The sequence below is a fragment of the Labrus mixtus genome, chromosome 3 (assembly GCF_963584025.1).
Source record: "Labrus mixtus chromosome 3, fLabMix1.1, whole genome shotgun sequence".
NCBI lineage: Eukaryota > Metazoa > Chordata > Actinopteri > Labriformes > Labridae > Labrus > Labrus mixtus.
Window position 1 is genome coordinate 17256009 of NC_083614.1, and position 18714 is coordinate 17274722.

At 42.2% G+C, this 18714-nt stretch overlaps 2 protein-coding genes across 3 annotated transcripts in view; one reads left to right on the plus strand and one right to left on the minus strand.

Annotated features, from left to right (window-relative positions):
* hcn2b (hyperpolarization activated cyclic nucleotide-gated potassium channel 2b) overlaps positions 1 to 17821 on the minus strand; it is a 43553-nt gene extending 25732 nt beyond the window's left edge. Inside the window, exons 1-3 of the mRNA XM_061033439.1 lie at positions 16980 to 17821; positions 15243 to 15666; positions 9336 to 9497 (exon numbers count right to left, since the gene is read on the minus strand). Of these exons, the coding sequence (XP_060889422.1) occupies positions 9336 to 9497; positions 15243 to 15666; positions 16980 to 17800 (1407 nt within the window). The 5' untranslated portion in view covers positions 17801 to 17821. The remainder of the gene's footprint in view (positions 1 to 9335; positions 9498 to 15242; positions 15667 to 16979) is intronic.
* The window catches only part of polrmt (polymerase (RNA) mitochondrial (DNA directed)), a 511894-nt gene that overhangs the window by 73759 nt on the left and 419421 nt on the right, over positions 1 to 18714 (plus strand). The gene's annotated exons all lie outside the window — the stretch shown is intronic.

Genomic DNA, 18714 nt, shown 5'->3' on the forward strand with positions numbered 1-18714 from the left:
AAAAGAGTGTTTTGTCCCCAACTCAAAACATCACATTCATAGGCTTGTCGCTGGACTCAGCCACACTAAAAGCACGCCTATCTGTGGAAAGGGTGAAAGCCTTTCAGGCTTGTCTGGCACTTTTTCACAGAGGGGCGATGCTAAAATTCAAACTTTGTCTCAGGCTGCTGGGATTGATGGCGTCGGCACTGACTGTCATCTCTCTCGGCCGCCTATACATGAGACCATTTCAGCAGTGGGTTGCGTCACTAAGATTGAGCCCCACACACCACTGCCATCGGCAAGTTGATCTCCTTGGCGTGCGTCCTGGCACTGCGCCCCTGGAGACGCACGGCTTTTCTGACTACAGGCGTTTCCATGGGAACGATCCTAACAAGAAAAGTTGTTACCACAGATGCCTCCCGTACGGGCTGGGGAGCCACTCACGAGGGCAGGATTGTGAACGGCATATGGAGCTTACAGATGCAGATGTTTCATATAAACTACCTGGAACTCCAGCCTGTCTATCTGGCTGTGAAACATTTTCTGCCCCTTCTAAGAGGGCAGAATGTGTTGGTCAGGACGGACAACACCACGGTGGTGGCGTATATAAACACACAAGGGGGACTGCACTCACGTCATCTGCACACATTAGCACGCAGACTTATTATGTGGAGCAGCTTTTGCCTGTCTCTGAGAGCTACCCATGTGCCAGGAATATTGAACAGATGCGGATCTAATGTCCAGAGGCAACCCTCGCTACAAGGACTGGAATTTCCACAGCGAAGTGGTGGCTCAGATATGGATGATGGATATGGACGGTCGAGCGGAGATAAACCTCTTTGCATCAGAGGAAAATGCTCAGTGCCCGCTGTTTTATTCCCTGACCGGTCAACATGCTCCGATGGGACTGGATGCTTTAGTGCACGAGTGGCTGCATGTCCTCCTATACGCTTTTCCCCCATTAGAGCTGATCACTCCTACTCTTGCCAGAGTGCGGGAACGGGGTCTCTCTCTGATTCTGGTACCTCCCCGCTGGGCGGGGAAACACTGGTTAGCGGAGATATTTCAAATGCTTTGGGGACCTCCGTGGCCTCTGCCTCTCTGCAGGGATCTCCTGTCACAGGCACATGGAGAGATCTTCCATCCCTACCCAGAGCGCATGGCTCTGTGAGCTTGGCCCATGAAAGGTTAAATTTAACTGCTTCCGCAAAGCATAATTGCAATTATTCATGGCGCCAGAGCATCATCTACACATTGTGCTTATGATGGCAAATGGCGTGCGTTTGATGACTGGTGCGTAAAAGCCGCGGCGGTTGCCTTCCAGAGTTCGTTGTTGGATGTCTTGACATTCGTTCAGGAGCTGCTGGGTAAGGGCTTGGCCTTCTCCACTGTCAAAGTGTATTAGCCGCAATATCGGTTTGTCGCATGTCAACAGGTCAACATCCTCTCATATTTCAATTTATGAAAGGAGTGCGACCTTTTGAGCCGTTGCAACAGGTAGAGCTGAAATTACTCTCCTTTAAAACAGCCTTTTTACGCGCACTGGCCTCGGCGAAACGTGTGAGTGATATCCATGTGCTGTCGGTAAATCCGTCATCCATGCAGTTTCAAATGGGGGATTCCAAGGTTTTATTGAAACCTAATTCCGCTTTTGTGCCTAAAATATTGAACCCGGTGCTGTCATACCGCCCTATTCAGCTGTCTGCCTTTAATCCTCCTCTGTTCGCCACACAAGAGCAGGAGCAGCTGAATATGCTTTTCCTGGTGCAAGCGTTACGCACGTACGTGGCAAAAACAGCTGGATTCAGGAAACCGGAACAGTTGTTTGTGTCATGGGCGACAGCGCATTTGGGGAAACCTTTCACGAAACAGAGGCTATCACACTGGATCGTGGGGGCAATTGCCATGGCTTATGACAGTAAGGGCATACAGGCCCCGGCGGGTCTGCGGGCTCATTCTACTCGTGGTATGGCCACGTCATGGGCTCTGTTTCAGGGTGTAACTGTTGAGGAGATTTTTTTGTGCGGCTGCCAGCTGGGCAACGCCTCACGCTTTCTCCAGATTCTACAAGCTTGATGTGACTGCGCACACACTGTCTCATTCAGTGCTGAGCGTAAGCGTGCATAATATGCTTGTTTAACTATCTTTACCGGTCTTCGAGGTAAGCCTGTCTGGCAATACGGGAGTAAGATACCGAAACAAATGTTGAAAGAGAAGTTTAGGTTGAGAAATGAACCCCAGTTCTCTGAAACATGAGTGAGGTATCTCACCAGACCACCCTCCTTGCCTGGAGCGAGGAAGAGGTGTGTTTGCCAAGACTGAAGAAGTGACGTTACGTCGTGCTTTTATAAGAGGAGGAAGTCCCTCCTCTGGAGAGCAGACTGGCGTAATATAATATTGCTTCTGGGGACAGCGCGAGGGGCGTGTCCCATAGTGAGATACCTCAATCATGTTTCAGAGAACCGGGGTTCATTTCTTAACCTAAAGTTATTCTGTCCATCTAGACGAGTTCCTCTTCATCATTTTTCCTTTATGCCACGGTAATATTGACCTGATGACCTCTGCAAAAGGGGAACTGTTGAAGCACACTGCAAAGAAAATTTCAAGAAGTTGGAGTTTGTCAGAAGAGGTGAAAGTGAGTTAATTATGAATAAGAGGGCAAACGAGTTAGATATTCCTGGTGAAGTAGATACAGCTCTGTGTCTGGTGATTGTTTCGGGGTTTGGCAGAGAGCCTCATCATCACTAAGCAGGCTAGCCTCGTCTTGGCAGAGCAGAAGGGGAAGGGGGGAAAAAAACTTGTGTTTAATGAGGAGCCTGTACATCTGCCTCCTCCTGTCTGCCTTTGATTGGTGCTCACACACTCAGTCAACCCTAATTCTCCTGTGTTCGACTCATCAGTAAGTCCTCCACAGGCGGCTGAACCTCACATCCTCCCCTTAAGCAGCTGTGGTTCACACACTGTCCAGAGTTTACCACTGTGTGTGTGCGTGAGTCTGTATCATCTGACACTCCTCTTGTCCCTCTCTGGGATGAGTGCTGTTTCAGTCACTGATTGACTGGTTGCAACTCATTTGTATTTTTTCCAGGGTTATTTGCATTTCATTTGAGATTCAGATTTAGTTGTTTATTTAGAGGAGGTGAAAGAGGACATGCTGGTCAAAACAGGCTGCTATTAAATGTTTGAAAAATGTGTGTTTTGAAGTTGTTCACATCAAGAGCGAGAATCAACATTGAGATTTTAAAGGCACACAGACTGACACCACTGCTTTAGTGTTATTGTTTTCCTGCTGCACGAGGCTGGCTTCAGTTTCATTTCCGTTTTGAGCTGTCAGCTGGATCTGTTGTCTGTATTTGTTTAAGTAGATAAGCTGGACCTCGTAATCTTTGAGAAAAGACAGAACAATATGACGACTGATTGAAGCCTCTTAAGATTATGAACTCTTTCTCTTCCGCTTTGTCCATTTCTATTCGCAGTAGCCTAGTTAATGCAGTCCTTGTTTCACTATCATTCCCAGCCCTTAAGACATTTCCATATTTCCAACAAACCCTAAGAGAACATTTAATAACTCTCCAGCCTCAGACTGCACCTCATCCCCGCTGCCCCGGGTGGTTAACAGACCTGGAGCTGAATCCCTCCAGTAAGCTATTAGCATGACGGCCACATTTCGGATGGGTAAACTGCTGGAGTAGGAGGCCCTAGCCCAAAGCTCAGGCACAGAATAAAGACTGTCTTACACATGGCTGCATGTGTCTGTCTCACTCTGTAACAGACAGAAACACTAACATTTGCAACAGTTTTTATCCAAAACTAGGTTGAATCATAGCCAGGGAGATTAACATAACAGAATCATTGGTTGCCAAGCTAGCTGATTCTTCCTGTTTCTATTCGTGATGCTAAACCAAGCTCACCAGCTCCTTTCAGAGCTTTATTAGGGCAAATAAGTGGATAATCTTTTAATTTACGTCAACGCTTTGCTAGAAAGCAGATACGCATGTTTTTTTTTTGGTACGTTTTCTTGGACCCCCAGAGACAGTCACATCCTGACCGGCTGTAACTTGATGTGTTTAAGTTTGAGATATTAGCTGAAAAGACACAGTGTACAGCTGCCCCTTTCTATTAAAAATGACAGCCTTCAAAGTAACAGAATAAACTCATTCTACAGAGATACCAACCAGTGTGAGGGGGGGGAGATAGAGGAAAGAAATTAAATTAGCTGTTGTGTTCATTTTATCTGCAATCGCTCTTCACTGGGTTGTGAGGGTGATGGCTAATTGTACATAATACATTTAGCTAGGAACACAAAGGGAGTATAAGACAATTATGATTCATGACTACGTAAGCATAGAATGTGTGTGTTTCGTGTTTGAACGTGTGTCTATGTGTGTGTTAGTCATGCTACTGTAAGTTTTTTTGACATGGTTCTGTCTGTCTCTGAACATTTCAAACTAACACTGGGGGTTTGGATTGCTGACACTTACATATATAAAAAGCTATCGTTAGCAATGTTAAGATGTATTATTTAGATGCAGAGGGTTTGTGTGTTTGTTTTCATTATTTAAAACCAAATAGGGCGTTACAAGATGGCTTGGGGTTTGATGGAATGAGTTTACAATATCAAATAAGAAAACTGACATTTAAAGTTACCTCCACCTGTTAGCATTGGTTGAAATTTTCTGCTTGGTTAGAGGAGAACTGACACATTAACTTAAGTTGGAGGATGTGTTGAACTAAAAATAATAGACTACTTGGTTGAATGTTTTGCTGGATGATTCAAAGCTTGATCCGAAGGCAACTGGACGTTTCACATCACCTCCAAAAGGCTTCTTCAAACTATCCGTCCACCAGAAATTTCCCTAAAGTACTTCTCTAGCTTTTACTCAAAATTAGGAATTATGCTATTTTTTTCTTTTAATATGAGTAGCAGCCTTTTAAAAGATATTGTTTGGCTCATATTTGTTCCTTTTAAATAGATGGAAGTGATTTAAAATTGTAGCAGCATCTTGAAGTAAGTTACAATCACTTTTTCTCTTCTTTCTCTTGAATTGAACATCTAATAAATTATAAAGAGACGGTGAAACATCTGATCCAGTAAATATGTTACAATGTATCTAGTGAATCAATAGTGTTTTAGACATTGTAGGCTTAGTGTACAGATCTAAATGTTGAATTTTCATCAGTCTGGTTTATGGATACTTGACCGAGCTGGCACCTGTGAGTTTTCAGTCGACTTTGTTGGAAGTGAAATAGAATCCTCTTAATCATAATTAGTACAACAGAAGCATAGCAATGTAAAGACACAAATTCCCAGTTATCTAATAGATAAATAACAGGTTTAATTGTTGGTTCAATCCACTATAGCTGTATTGTACAGAGGACATAACAGTGGAGAAGTTTTGAGGAACAGGATCCCTCTAACCAGATGTTTGTTATAAATATTTTATACTAAACTCCTCCAAAATATGTTCAGTTAGCTATTAGCAGAAAACCATTTAGCTTGTAGATGACTACATTTAGCCACTTTGACATGTACAAGAGTTGTCTGTGGAAAGGACATAGACGGGGCTATCATAAACCAGTTAAAAAAATACATACTGTACTGACGGCAATTTTATGGATGGGGTAGTGTAACTCTTTGTTAATGATTTAATTGATTGTTCAATGTGTGTTAGAACCATGTAAATCACTTTAAGTACAGCTTCTCTGTGCGCTACTTGCTTTCGCAGTTTTTCTGCCACCACGATGCCCGCACAACTGCCGTGATGTAACTGTGACGTCTAGTCCAAATCTGTGAATTGAATATATTAATGGTGTGTTACACGTTGTCAGCACATGTTTCCAATTAGTATTGAAACAAGCTGTTGGATCATAAAGGGCAGTTGTCACTCATTCACAAACACACCCACACCTTCAAACAAATATCTCACTCAATAACAATCTATTACTCTTGGCTCTGGCAGGCCTCCCCGTAATTTAGATCACTTCAGTAATTGAATGAATTAAGAATGTCTCTATTAACCTTCAGAGCGGGGGGGGGGGGGGGGGGGGGGGGGTTCATGAAAAGCATCTGTGTTTACATGCACAGTACAGTACACATGCATGGATACAAGAAAAACTAGTGTACTATCACAATGAAGGCATTTCTTTCCAACTGTAAAATGTAATTTATCTGCCTAATCTTACATGACCAAAGCTCAGACTAACGGTAGCAAAGTTGAGAGGATGAGAGAGAAAAGCTTTTTTTTTAAAACTCTATTAATCCAAAAGTCAATCAGGCTGTGGTAGATGGGAAAAAATACCCGTCATCCATGAAAAAAAAACCCACACAAAAACAGAAACAATGATTTGTTTTCTTGATCAGTCTACTGTAGAAGCATGATTATTCAGCCTTAAGTTGAAATCACTGTCTGCTGCATGCATGTGTTTTACAAGTCACACATTTTGTTTTGAAGAGTAGAGAGTGCTTTAAAGCATGACGCTGAATGCATTACAGGAAGCAAAAGAGTTGAAAACAGCCTATGTTTGGATTATTTACTATTTTATATGGACAGACAAGCATATGCAAGATGAGAGTACCCTCTGTGGATAAATCACGTGTTGTTTCTTTATCTGGTTGCAGATCCATATCCTAAGTGCATGGATGATGTACAGGAAAGGTAGGTTGGAGTCCAGTAAATTTCTAGCGCAGGCAGACAGCCAGTCAGCTGGAGGAGAAGCATGAGGAGAGGGATCATTTAACGCTGTGTCTCTCATTTACAGCAGCTCTGAAGAGGATCTCTGACCTTGATTACCCTGAGACAGGGAGCACAGCACAGAACACCAGGCTGCCACACCCACATGGGGGGGCTCCCTGGCACTGTGGCATCTCGCTCAGAAAAAAATGATGCACACACTTTTAACAACAACCTAGTGGGGATTCCTTGGCTTTAGAGCCAGACTCAATTGGACAACAAATAACTGCATTTTTTGCATTTCTGCATTGGATTAATTTTTCTACAATGAAGATTGCAGGTTGCTGAGAGCACAACTCCAGAAGCCTGACAGGATACAAGCGGAGTGCTATCCAAAATAAGGCATTTTTATCAGTCAAAGTGAATCCCGTCTATCTCCTTAATTCTATAGATAAAAGTGATCATGCAACATTCGATAGCCTCCACCAGGACTGAACAGTAACAGATTTTCTCCTTTACTCCTCTGCAGTTTAGAAGTATTTGTACTTTGATAAAGTCATTTATATTACTGATAAAACAAGTCCAAGTGGTATCTTCCACTAGAGTTTCTGTGGCCATTGGCTTCAAGCAGAAGAACCGTCCATTTAGTGAGCAAAAGAGACAGAATGCATGGACTGTGATGCAATCCATAGACATATTAGCTATGATGACTATTTAGCTGATCTCTACATAACCAGATGTTTGCATATAACATTCATGGTTTTGACATTGCCTCTCAGCCCCAACTTAGCTCTCTTCTCAAGTTGTGAGTTGGACTGCGAACATTGATGACTGAGTCCTGGCCTGGATAGTTTCGATTGATTTTTGGCGTAACCTCCTGCTACACTAGAAGCCCTGAAAAATTGGCTGCTGCTCTCGGGAGCTATATCAATATCAGACAAGAGCTGATGAGATCAGCGCTAACATTTAAGTAAAGCACATCAAATTATATCAATGATATTTTAAAACTGTTCTAAAAGGGACTTATCAGCTAAATTTGGGTACTGGAGGCATTTTTATGCTAACTCTTCTGCTCACTGAAGTTAAATGTAAATGACTCTTACTTGTGACAGAGTATGACTACAGTGTGCTGGGATATTGTTCTTTTAACATAAGTAAGCGGTAGCTCTTTTATCACTGGCCTTGACAGAGATAGAGGAGAGTGTGTGTGCGCAAGCGTGTGTGCATGTGTGTGTTAAGAGAGGGAGAGAGACAGAAAAATATGGCCAGGGATAAAATGAGAAAGAGGGGTGGGACAGGAGAAACAACAGTGTTGTCTCACAGGGTCAGTGGGTGTGTGATCCATCTGTTCCTGAGAAAACTAAAACAGAGTGTCTTCAGGAGCGTATGGCAGGCATCAATGTCACCGATCATCTTGCAAAAACTGAAAGAAAAAAAAACAGCTCTTATCTCTGAGCAACAACAGTGTCAGACAGCTCACACGAGGAAGCATGAGGGAGAATTTATCTTGTCTGCTCAACTTCCTGAACAACAGTGAAGTGATGTTCAGGAAATAGTTTAACTGGCAAACTTGTTAAAATGATTTGCAGTACACCTTTCGATGCTACGACATTAAGTAGCAGTCATCCACTGACATCTTTTGGGACCTAGTAGGTTACTTTAAAAGGCCAGATAATGCTGATGTGAACTTTAAATCCTTATCTGTGTACCTGCGCACCTGCACAATCATTCAATGATAAGTAAAACATTTCCAGGCCAGTTCAGTAACCATGATTATTCTCTTTTAATAATATCATATATAGTTTTGTATTTGTTGCACTTCGAATCGGGGTGGATCCAGACATTTTGAATACGGTGGCCAAACTGGGGCATTATCTTACGCAGGAGTTCCATGAGCTATTATTTTCTAGTTCAAAATCTGCTTCAGGGAGGCATTTGGAGGGAACTATTAGGCTTCAAGAGGTTGACTGATCAAGTGAGTCGGTCAAAAGTTTCAAGAGAAATTAACACACCTTTAATAAAGAGTTTTCATTAACGGTCTGGTTACATAATTGTTTTTCATGGAGCTCAAGTGTTGCACAACTTGTTCTCTAGAGAGTTTAACTTTCATGCCAGCGTGTGTTAAAAATATTTGTTCTAATAGTCTGCCAATCAGCACATGGCCATAAGCTGCCAGCCAGGTAAAAAAAAGGAAGGACATCTGAGAGGAGAAGTAAAGGAGAGAGAGAGCGAGAGAGAGAGAGAGATGGCAAAAGAAGTGACTACATGAAGTGCTGCTTTAAATGAGCAGAAAATGGCTCATTTTTTATCCCTCATTTCTGCTTTCTGTACACTTGCATGTCTCCTGGGTTTAACTAGAGAGAGTTGAATTGAGGATGGTCCAGTGTGGGTGTGTGTGTGCTTGTGTGTCCGTCTGTGTGTGTGTGTGTGTGTGTGTGTGTGTGTGTGTGTGTGTGAAGCCTCAACCTTAAATAAATTCTATTCCCCGAACTGCAAATAACACACCTTTTTCTCTCCATGGGGGATACATTTTGTACTCTGTTTTTGCAGTCATTTTTCTGCCTGACATGAAATGACTTTAAAAAAAAAAAAAACCTTCAATCTCAACCAACTCACATTCATAAACACACACACACACATTCACAAACACACACACACACACACACCGCAGATTTTGCTTACCACCATCTTGTTGAGGGAGACCCAGCAGTCAGAGGGGAAGTCCTGCAGCATGGGAACGAGGAACTGAAGACAGCCATCCCAGTGACACAGCAGCAGCATCATACCAATCAGGTTGAAAATTCGCATCACAGCACTGGCCAAGTCATAGGTCATGTGGAAGATCTGTCAGGAGGAGAGGAGATGAGCAGACCGAGGGAGATAGGAGGAAGAAGAAGAAAAAACAGAGATAGATGTGTGAGCGGAATAAAAAGCAGTTTTCTACTTCTTCTGAAAATGTTGAATATGTTTTGATAGATATCACACAAAGGGGGATTTCAGTGATCTGCTAAGTTAAGCGTAATTAACAGAAAACATGTTTCACTATGTATTTTAAATTCATTAATAACAGAAAATCACATAGTTGAGTTGTATTTTGCAGGAAGAACTCATTCTGAGCTTCATCAATAATTCAAAGTGACATTTTATTTCTTCATGTGTCAAACGGCATGCCAACAGTATAAGTCTCCTAATGCATTCTTCACTGTCACTGAGACGCTGTAGTTTGGCTAACATCCTCTTCCAGCAATGTTTTTAATAGCAATTTAAACACAATGAAATTGCAGATACGACATTCACATATTGCCATGTTTTTAAGTTTGATATTGACGTTCTGTTAGCATAGCTCACTGTGGTCTATTTATAAATTAGCAGCATTAACATGAATTTAGAGTTTTGTTTCTGGACACCTGCCTAATTATTTCCAGTATTCACATTTTTAAAGCTCTATTTTTGTTGTTAGCTGCTTGTTTGCTTTGTTTGTGTGTGCTTTGATGCTGGGCAGACAGTAAATGGAGGGTTTATAGAACTTTTGAAAAAAGAACCACATCTGTCTGCTGTGTCTGGAGATGAAAATAAAAGAGAATTTAAACAAAGTGAACCATGAGAGTAACAGATACGGCTGCTGAATGAATCACAATTTGATCCTTTTAACTATTGCAAAAGTCTGAATATATCACAATGAATGCTTAAGAGTAAGAATTGTGAAGGAAAATAACATATTAATAGAAAAAGTAATGTTGATGGATTTGTACTCTTAACACTCAGGAACACAAATACAGACAGATACATAACAGTATGACAACATGAGGTATGCACTGTGATTCCTCACTGTGATTTTAAATGTAACTTGAGCTGTTTTTACGGTCTGTCTTTTGGGTGTGATTTGATCGGGATGCAAGGCTATCTGAGCTTGTAATGTAAGACTAATATCCAGACAATAAAGTGTTATCTTATCTTATCTTAATCAGTAGGTAAGTGAGGGTTTTGTAAGGTGTGCTGTCTGTCACTTCTCTATTTTTCTATTAATGTGTCAGGATGAGATGGGAAACAAGTGAACAAGCACACTCTTTGGTCTGTACTCATTCATGATCAAGCTCAATCAAAGCGTAAATCAAAAGAACGGGCAGACCTTTCTTTTCTGTTCATAAGGCTTACCCCTCTCAGGTAAGACGTCTCATTTGTGTGGTGACAGCCTCGTACACTAAACGCACACTGTGGTCATGCTGGCTGATGGTGAGGCCTTGTTATCACTCTGTGTCTGAGTGTGAGTGTACATTAACATGCATGTGTGCATTGGTGGGTAATCCTTGTTTAGCTGGGCCAACTGGAGGCTTCGCTAAACTGCAAGCAAAAGCTAACCGCTCACAAGGGACATCAAACTGTCTTACACGGGAAGTAGGCCAGATGCTGCACATATATGAATATTATATATAGATACTCATGAATACTGGAAGCACTTTTATGAGCCAATTTGATGGTTTCTTTTATTTAAAAAAGCTTCTTTCTCACTTGAGACTTCAGAATCGTCCTGCATGTGAACTAGGCCAGATACTGCGAGTGTGTGTCTGGAGACGTGAACAAGCATACTCTGTTGTGAATTTACAGTTTTTTAGGAGCAGCCAAGTCGGGACTTGCGGTGACTCATCCCGTCACCTCAGAGACCTCGCTGCCATAAATCCAGCGCTCTCTTGAATATCAAACTGTGCCTCCTACAGAACCCTTGGGTGCCAGTGTCCCTTGTTAATTTCAGTGCCAAAACAAAGCCAACCAGTGCAACATATTCCTCCATCCAAACCTGACCAACACACTTAATGCACTCCTCTTACTCTGTGCAAAACTGTCTGATGCTTATCTGGATTACATTGTTCTAAATTATCAATGCGTAATATCTCTACTGTTTAAAACTCTTTTTTTTTGTACATGTTGCTTAACTGTGTTATTTGTGTTTTTACTTCCGATATCTCCTAATGCTATATTTGCTGTATAAGACCAATGAGCAACTGTAACACACAGCTTTCTGAGGTTTCTTATTGCCCATCAGAGCTCCTGTGAGGAGTTTTGAGTTACTTTTGAAACAGAATGAAATGAATATTGATGCCTCTTCTTGAAGACCTAGAAAAGCAAAGAAGACCATCAGGAACGAGATTATCTATTTCGCTGCCCAAAGCTGCCTTTCTTCTATTTGTGCATGTTCCATTTTTAAAGCTTCAGTCACACTTTTGACTGTTAAAAGAAAGCAGGATGAGATTTTTTGTTGAAAAAACTTTTCATGCATGTTCAGGTTACAATCCAGCAAAGACAAACTGTAAGACGTACCCCTTACTCCACAGGAGGTACAAAATAAACATCAGTTTAAAGTTATTCAAGAGCTGGAAATATAGAAGCTTTGGTAGAACAAAACTAAGGCTATGAATGCTAAAAATACTATTCGCTGCACTATTTTTAGTATCTTCTGTAATGGCTAATGGCCTTTGCTAATTTGGAGAGGTTGAATGGTAAATACACCGTGAGGCCCTGCCCTGTGATAAAGAAACATCCCAATCATGATTAATGAGGCTCTCGGACTAATGTCCCCCCCGACACCGGAACAGCACCTGGTGGCCATGTGTCACTGTCACACCGCAATGTGGGTCAACAACATTACCGAGACCACCACTCACAGCCTGAAACCCACAGATAGACTACTTTCTATTCTCTGCTGCACATGGATAATTACTCTGTGATCTGGACAATTTGAATAAAGTTATTTGGGGGAAACTATTGAACCTGATGAGTTACCAATCTCCACTGATAAACATGGACTCCATCAATTCACCATCATTGTGTAGCTCAGGTAGAAGGCATCCTCTGGGCAAGTGGAGAGCCTTGATAGAAGCTTCCTGCCTCAGGAAATTGCTCTGGTTATTCCTGACCATGCTTATCTCTGCACACAACACACACACACAAATATATCCAAAGATCACATCAAAACTACATATAGGGCATTCCTTTTTAATTAAAAGAGTTTTTCTAAAGCAGTCTCTTCTTCGCCTACAGCTAAGCTAAACAGTAAAATCATCATTATAGGAAACCCCCTCTGAAGCAAGCTTAGCTGAGCTGAGCTGAGCTGAGCCGAGGTGAGCCAGGCAGAGGTGAAACACAGCCAGCCGTGTTTGGATCGCGCTGAGCAGAGCAGAGCTCAGGACTAAGCTGATTGGGGCAGGGCTGAGTCGGAGCAAAAGAGCATTCAGTTGTGAGTGTTTCTCAGTAATCAGGGCTCCCGTCAGGCTCAAATTACCACTCTGTAATCAGAAGAGTGCTGGTTATTTTCAGAGCTCGGAAACACACGTTTTATTCATAGATGCTGGGTTGGCCCAAATAGGAATCCACCGTTTGTATACGCGAGCCCATGCACACAGCAGATGAGGGTTAATTGTGTTTGTGTGGCACATAAGGATATGACGGATGGTGCAGCTATCTATAGACAAATCTTATTTCCTGATGTGTAATGTCATCAGAAAGCAGTGTACTTGAGTTAGCCAGCCTGTCAGCATCCATTTCCAGCTGTTAGATGTTTTGAGTGGTTGAAAAGCCACATTGGAAAAAAAATAATAATAATAAAAATGAGGAAAGTGAATTTCTTATTGTAAAAAGAAAAAAAAGTCAGTGAGTGGCCCTGGTGGTTGCGTTCGTTTCCCTGGAAAATCCCTTTTCATTGTCCCACTGATGAGCACAAATGAATGTTTCATGAATTCTTAACTACATCAGCACACTGTGGTGTGACGAGCTATTATCCAGCTATCAGGCTCATTGTTATACAACATGGTAAACCTCCTTTTCTGTGTGTCAGGAGGTAATTATGCAGCGCATTGTTTTGATGTACAAACAGAATTACTTGCATAGTGATTATAAACCACTGCACTGGAATCAAATTATTGTTTTATTAATTAGAGCACAGTCAGTGTAGATTCTCTTTTTACCGCTGCCAAAGAGGTTATGTGTTTGGTCTGTGCAAATGTCTGATTTTTTTCTGCTGCAGGATTAAGGGGAAAACTCCTGGCCTGATTTTCATGAAACTTTGCATAAAGGTAGAGCATAGGCTAAGAAAGAACCCAATAAAGTTTAGATCAAACTCATGAAAAAGAAATGACAAACTGGATCAGACACACAAACCAGTAAAGTTTCCTGCTTGTGAACAGAAAGTTTCCCTTACAATTATAAATGAAAACATGTCATGTACATGACATTTTTTATGGCAAAGCATTGATATTATACATCCCTGACAAGTTATCTCTGACTTTCAGAAGTGTATGTTTTAAGAAATGATTCCTTACCTTAAAGAGTCTAATAGGTGCTCAGTGGGTTTAATGATGATACAGGTTTGACAAACGGATACAAAGTGGTGGAGCTTGCAGATGTGCTAATAATAGACTTAGACTAGTTTTGTATGGAAAACAGTTCAAAACGTTTGAGTAAACTGTTCTTATATCCCAACCTCGTCTGGCTTCTACTGAACACAGGTAATAGTCGATAAAGCCATGAAGCCTTTGATCTGAAATGTGTGGGACCTTACAACCAAGAAGCAACATGATCAAACAAAATAAAAGTTTTAATCAGGTTTTATTTAAAGGTCCCATATTATGCTTTTTCTGGTTTTATATGCTCTTTAGTGTGTTTTCCAAGTGTCCTGTGCATGTTTAGGCACATCCATGTGCAAAACTTCAAAGTCTGCGGAAACGCGGCTTCTCCTACCTCCTCCTGTTAGCTGTAGCATTAGCCGCATGTAACGCTCGGTTCTAGCCCCCCTCGAAAAAAAATTGTCAGTCCGACGTCATTGTCAGTGTGAGATCACTGATCTAAGTCCATTGGCTCGTTGTGGCAAGCTAAGCAGCTCATGTTGAAATTTCCGAGACGCGTGCTGAGCAACTGACCAATAACGACAGAGCGGATCGGCAGACCAATCAGAGCAGACTTGGCCCACGTGGGGCTCTGCAGTGGGGGCTCAGCAGAGCGTAGCTGACGGACTCAGAGCGTAGAGGGAGCAAGGAGGAGCAGTACATGAAAACAGACACTTTTTTCTGACTTTAGCTATTGTGAACGTACAAAAGTAGGTACATAGATTAAATATACGAACCCCAAAAAGGGCATAATATGGGCTCTTTAAGTATCTTGAATTGTTTGTTATTGATATAAAAATTGGGTTTAGTGAGATTTAGTCCAAAAGTATAGCCTCCCCATTTAAAAAAAAAATGTTGTTGAATTGTACAGATTGTGTACAAGTGAATCAATGTATCATTTTTCATTGAACTGTTTAAGATTTAACAATATTGTTAAATAATATTGTTGCAGGCATTTTCATTTTGGTATAGGGTGATTCATCCATATCAGTCAGATTACAGTTGTAGAAGATTTAGATGGCTTAGATTAGCCTAATGTCTTCTTTTGACACTGAGGGTACCCTGCATATGATATGTATGTATTTCTTTCCATCTACTGCTTACACATGGTTTGTTTGTATGTGTTTCTTGCCGATATGCTCACCACATACAAACAGCAAAGATTAATTACTGCCTCCTTTCATTGAATTACAAATGTTGAATCCCAGCCTACCTCCTCCCATTGGTGGATGTAGCGGATGAGTCTGGACAGCCTCAGCAGTCGCAGCAGACTGAGGATCTTAGTGAAGCGGACGATGCGGAGCGCTCGGGCCGTCTTGTACACCTCTGAGTCGATGCCCTTCTCCACAATGAGGAAGATATAATCCACAGGTATGGAGGAGACAAAGTCCACCACGAACCAGGTCTTCAGGTACTTCTTCTTAATCTTCTCAGGGTCCAGGATGATCTCTGTGTTGTCCTCGAACACAATGCCAGTCCTGAAGTTCAGCACCAGGTCCATGAGGAAAAAGGTGTCAGAGACCACGTTGAAGATGATCCAGGGCGTGGTGGTCTCGTCCTTGAAGAAGGTGATGCCCACAGGGATGATGATCAGGTTGCCCACCATAAACATGAGCATGCTGAAGTCCCAGTAGAACCTGACGGGGGGGAAATCAGCAGGGAGAAGGGAGTTAGAGACTGAGCAGGGATCTATTTAAGCTCTGATCCCTAAAGAAAATCCAGATTTTTCATTTGATGCACTGTATCTTCTCCTGGTGATGTAACCTATACCCCCGATTCAAGCCAAAGTCAAGCCAATGACAAACAGAGAGACAGAGATACTACAGGAAAGATAAGCTCCCAAGAAGAACAACAGGCAGTAGCACCCATAACACAAAACCTCTGACAGAGTAAATGTCAGCACTTATCACAGCTATAGTTCTGTGTAACTGAGTCATAGTTGTTTCCATTGGTGCATGAACAGCCCCTGTATGATGTTGCTTTGATTGGCAAGCAGTGCAGCATTAGTCACTAAACCAAACATTATTTATAGACTATGTTTTATTGAATCATTCATCACTAAAGCAATATTTTTAAATGTACTCTGTTTTAGCTTTTCACAGGTGATGATTATGCTGCAGATATGTATCACAACATCTGAAGAAAAAACACGTAAGATATATAAGACATGTGATATACCTTACATTTTGATGACCACACTATTCATCAAAATGTGAGATGGATCTATCATACCATAGTTATGCTGCTGTCCCATCAACTTGAAGTTAGTGGGAGGAAATGATTGAAGCGATGCTGAGTCATGACCCAACTCAAAAAATGTGCTATTGTTTAGTCTTGAATGCCCCCTGACATAATTACCCTTTAACAGAAATAAATAACATTTGATCAAATAATGTTTTCAGAGCAAAAAAGTTCAGAGCAAAATAGAGGAATATGTTTTTTTCCACGCATACTGAGATGGTAAAATGAGCTCTCCTTGGTGCTGAAACAGATTTTCAGACACATTCCTATTCCAAAAATCTAACTTTTCCAACTTAACGTCATGTTAAAAGCTCAAGAACCAAAGTGTTTGTACAGATCAGTTGCCTCAAATGCACATCTGTGTGGCAGCTGTGTATAGATTAGAAAGTGTAGGCAAAGAGTTCAACCAGATTTGAAATGGAGACTAAATGTGGAATCAGTTGGTTCTATAAACAAATGTGTAACACAAATCTGTAAAATAAGGAATAGACTTCCTTATTTCCTGCAATTATTGTTGTCAGCCTCAAAGAGGGCAAGTTGAACTTGTTTTGCGTGAATAATAACTTTCAGTCTTCATCATTTTCTGATCACAGATTCATTACTGATAATTCTATTTCCCATCTGTTTTTAGTAATATCTAAAAAATGTGTATGTTTGTGTCAGTATATCCAGAGCGAAGTTTATGAACTTCACTCAGTTTGACTCATACCTGAAGTCGCTGTATGGGTGTATGATCCAGTTACCCGCTGACTTCACGCGCTCTTGTTCTTTCTCCACTGCCTTCTGACTGCCAAACATGCGCAGGGAGAACTTATTCACTCCAGGCTGAAGCATGGAGCTGAACTGCCGCTGCATGTACGTCTGATTCCCCCTGGAGTCTTCATCGTCCGGCACAATCTGAGAACCATCGTCAGCTTTGGAAAATGTCACGGAGTTTCTCGAGTGTTGGCTCGGAGTCTGTCCTTTACTAGCCGGGGCGTTGGAGAAGGAAACTCTGGAGTCCTTTTTCTCCATCGCTGCCGCACTCTTGACCTCGGCCCCGGGCCCCTGAGTCAAGGACCCAGCCGAAGTGATGGAGCCATCCATGACTGCAGCCTGCCCCTTACAGTCTTCGTCTTCTACTCCTCCATATGTCTGCCTTTCCTGCTTGGAGATGAGGGAGGAGAGACTCCCTGAACTGGTCGGGTCCCTTCTACAATCTCCGTTTTTGTTGCATATCATACCGATGGCTCTTTCTCCCCTCACGCCCGCCTCTGACACTGAGTCCCCAGACTGTGAGCCGTCAGCAGCAGCCCTCTGGCACAACAGAGCACAGGCTCTGATGCCACTGCCACTGACAGGTGCGGAGTCCTCGCCCCGCAGGAGCCACAGCTCATTGCTGTTGGAGTTTTTGCGCGCAGTGGACGCGGCTCCGCCTACTGTCGTTAATTTCTTCATCGTGGTTCCGCTGCTCCCATCCTCGCTTACTTGAGGTGCTAGTCGAGGGCGCAGGAATTTGGGCTCCTCCTCACCGTCATCCGCCTCGTCCATCACAGCCAGACGCACATACGGACACTCACCGTACCTTGGACCTGGCGAGACTGGGCGGCGGCGGAGGAGGAGGAGGAGGAAGGGGTGTAGAGTTCAGAGCAGCAGCATCAACCCTCTCCTCTCCATCCACACCACTTTAAGGATAACAGCGCACCGGGGCCGTTGCTATGGCTGCAACCTGGCTCCTATTGTGTGTGTTTTTTTGGCTGTGTGTAATGTGTTTTGTGCGTGTGAACAGAAGAGAAAAGGACGGCGGACACAATTACGCCTGCAGGCACACTAACCACCTAGGCTACATAATACAGATAGTTTATGATTAAAAAAAATTAAACAACCAAAAAAGTGGATTTCCAAAAAGGGAAAGGCCCAATTAGGTGACAGCGTTAAGCTAACTAGAAAACTGTAAGATCATTTAAAAGCACACATTTCGGCTAAGTCACCAGAATTCCAGGGGTGACATGAAGGTCACACGAAACCATCAACTTCTCCATCGTTTATATCCTACAACCAAGATGATCTTAAAATAGTAATCTAAATAGGCTAATAATCGAAATACGCTCCTGGTCATGGTGGTTATCGTAGTAAAAGCTGGTTTTTGACTTGTTTGAGGGGCTGTTTTAACAGCATGTGCCTGTTGCTTTAGGTTGAGAAGTCTCTCAGGGTGGTCCCGGCCTATAATTCCTGGTGAAAAGCCCCACCTTGTGGAAAACACAAGTATGGCACACCCTATAGCCTCCTCCTCCTCCATCGTTAGGACTAGGCCACTATTACATTTGTAGAAGGCACCATGATGTCTTAGACAGGTAGTTTTTTTTCCAGTAACTTTGAAAACAAACATTTTTTGGATGACTAATGTGTAATGTGTCCAAGGTATCAACACTACTTTCCCAAAAACATATAGGGATATAAATCAA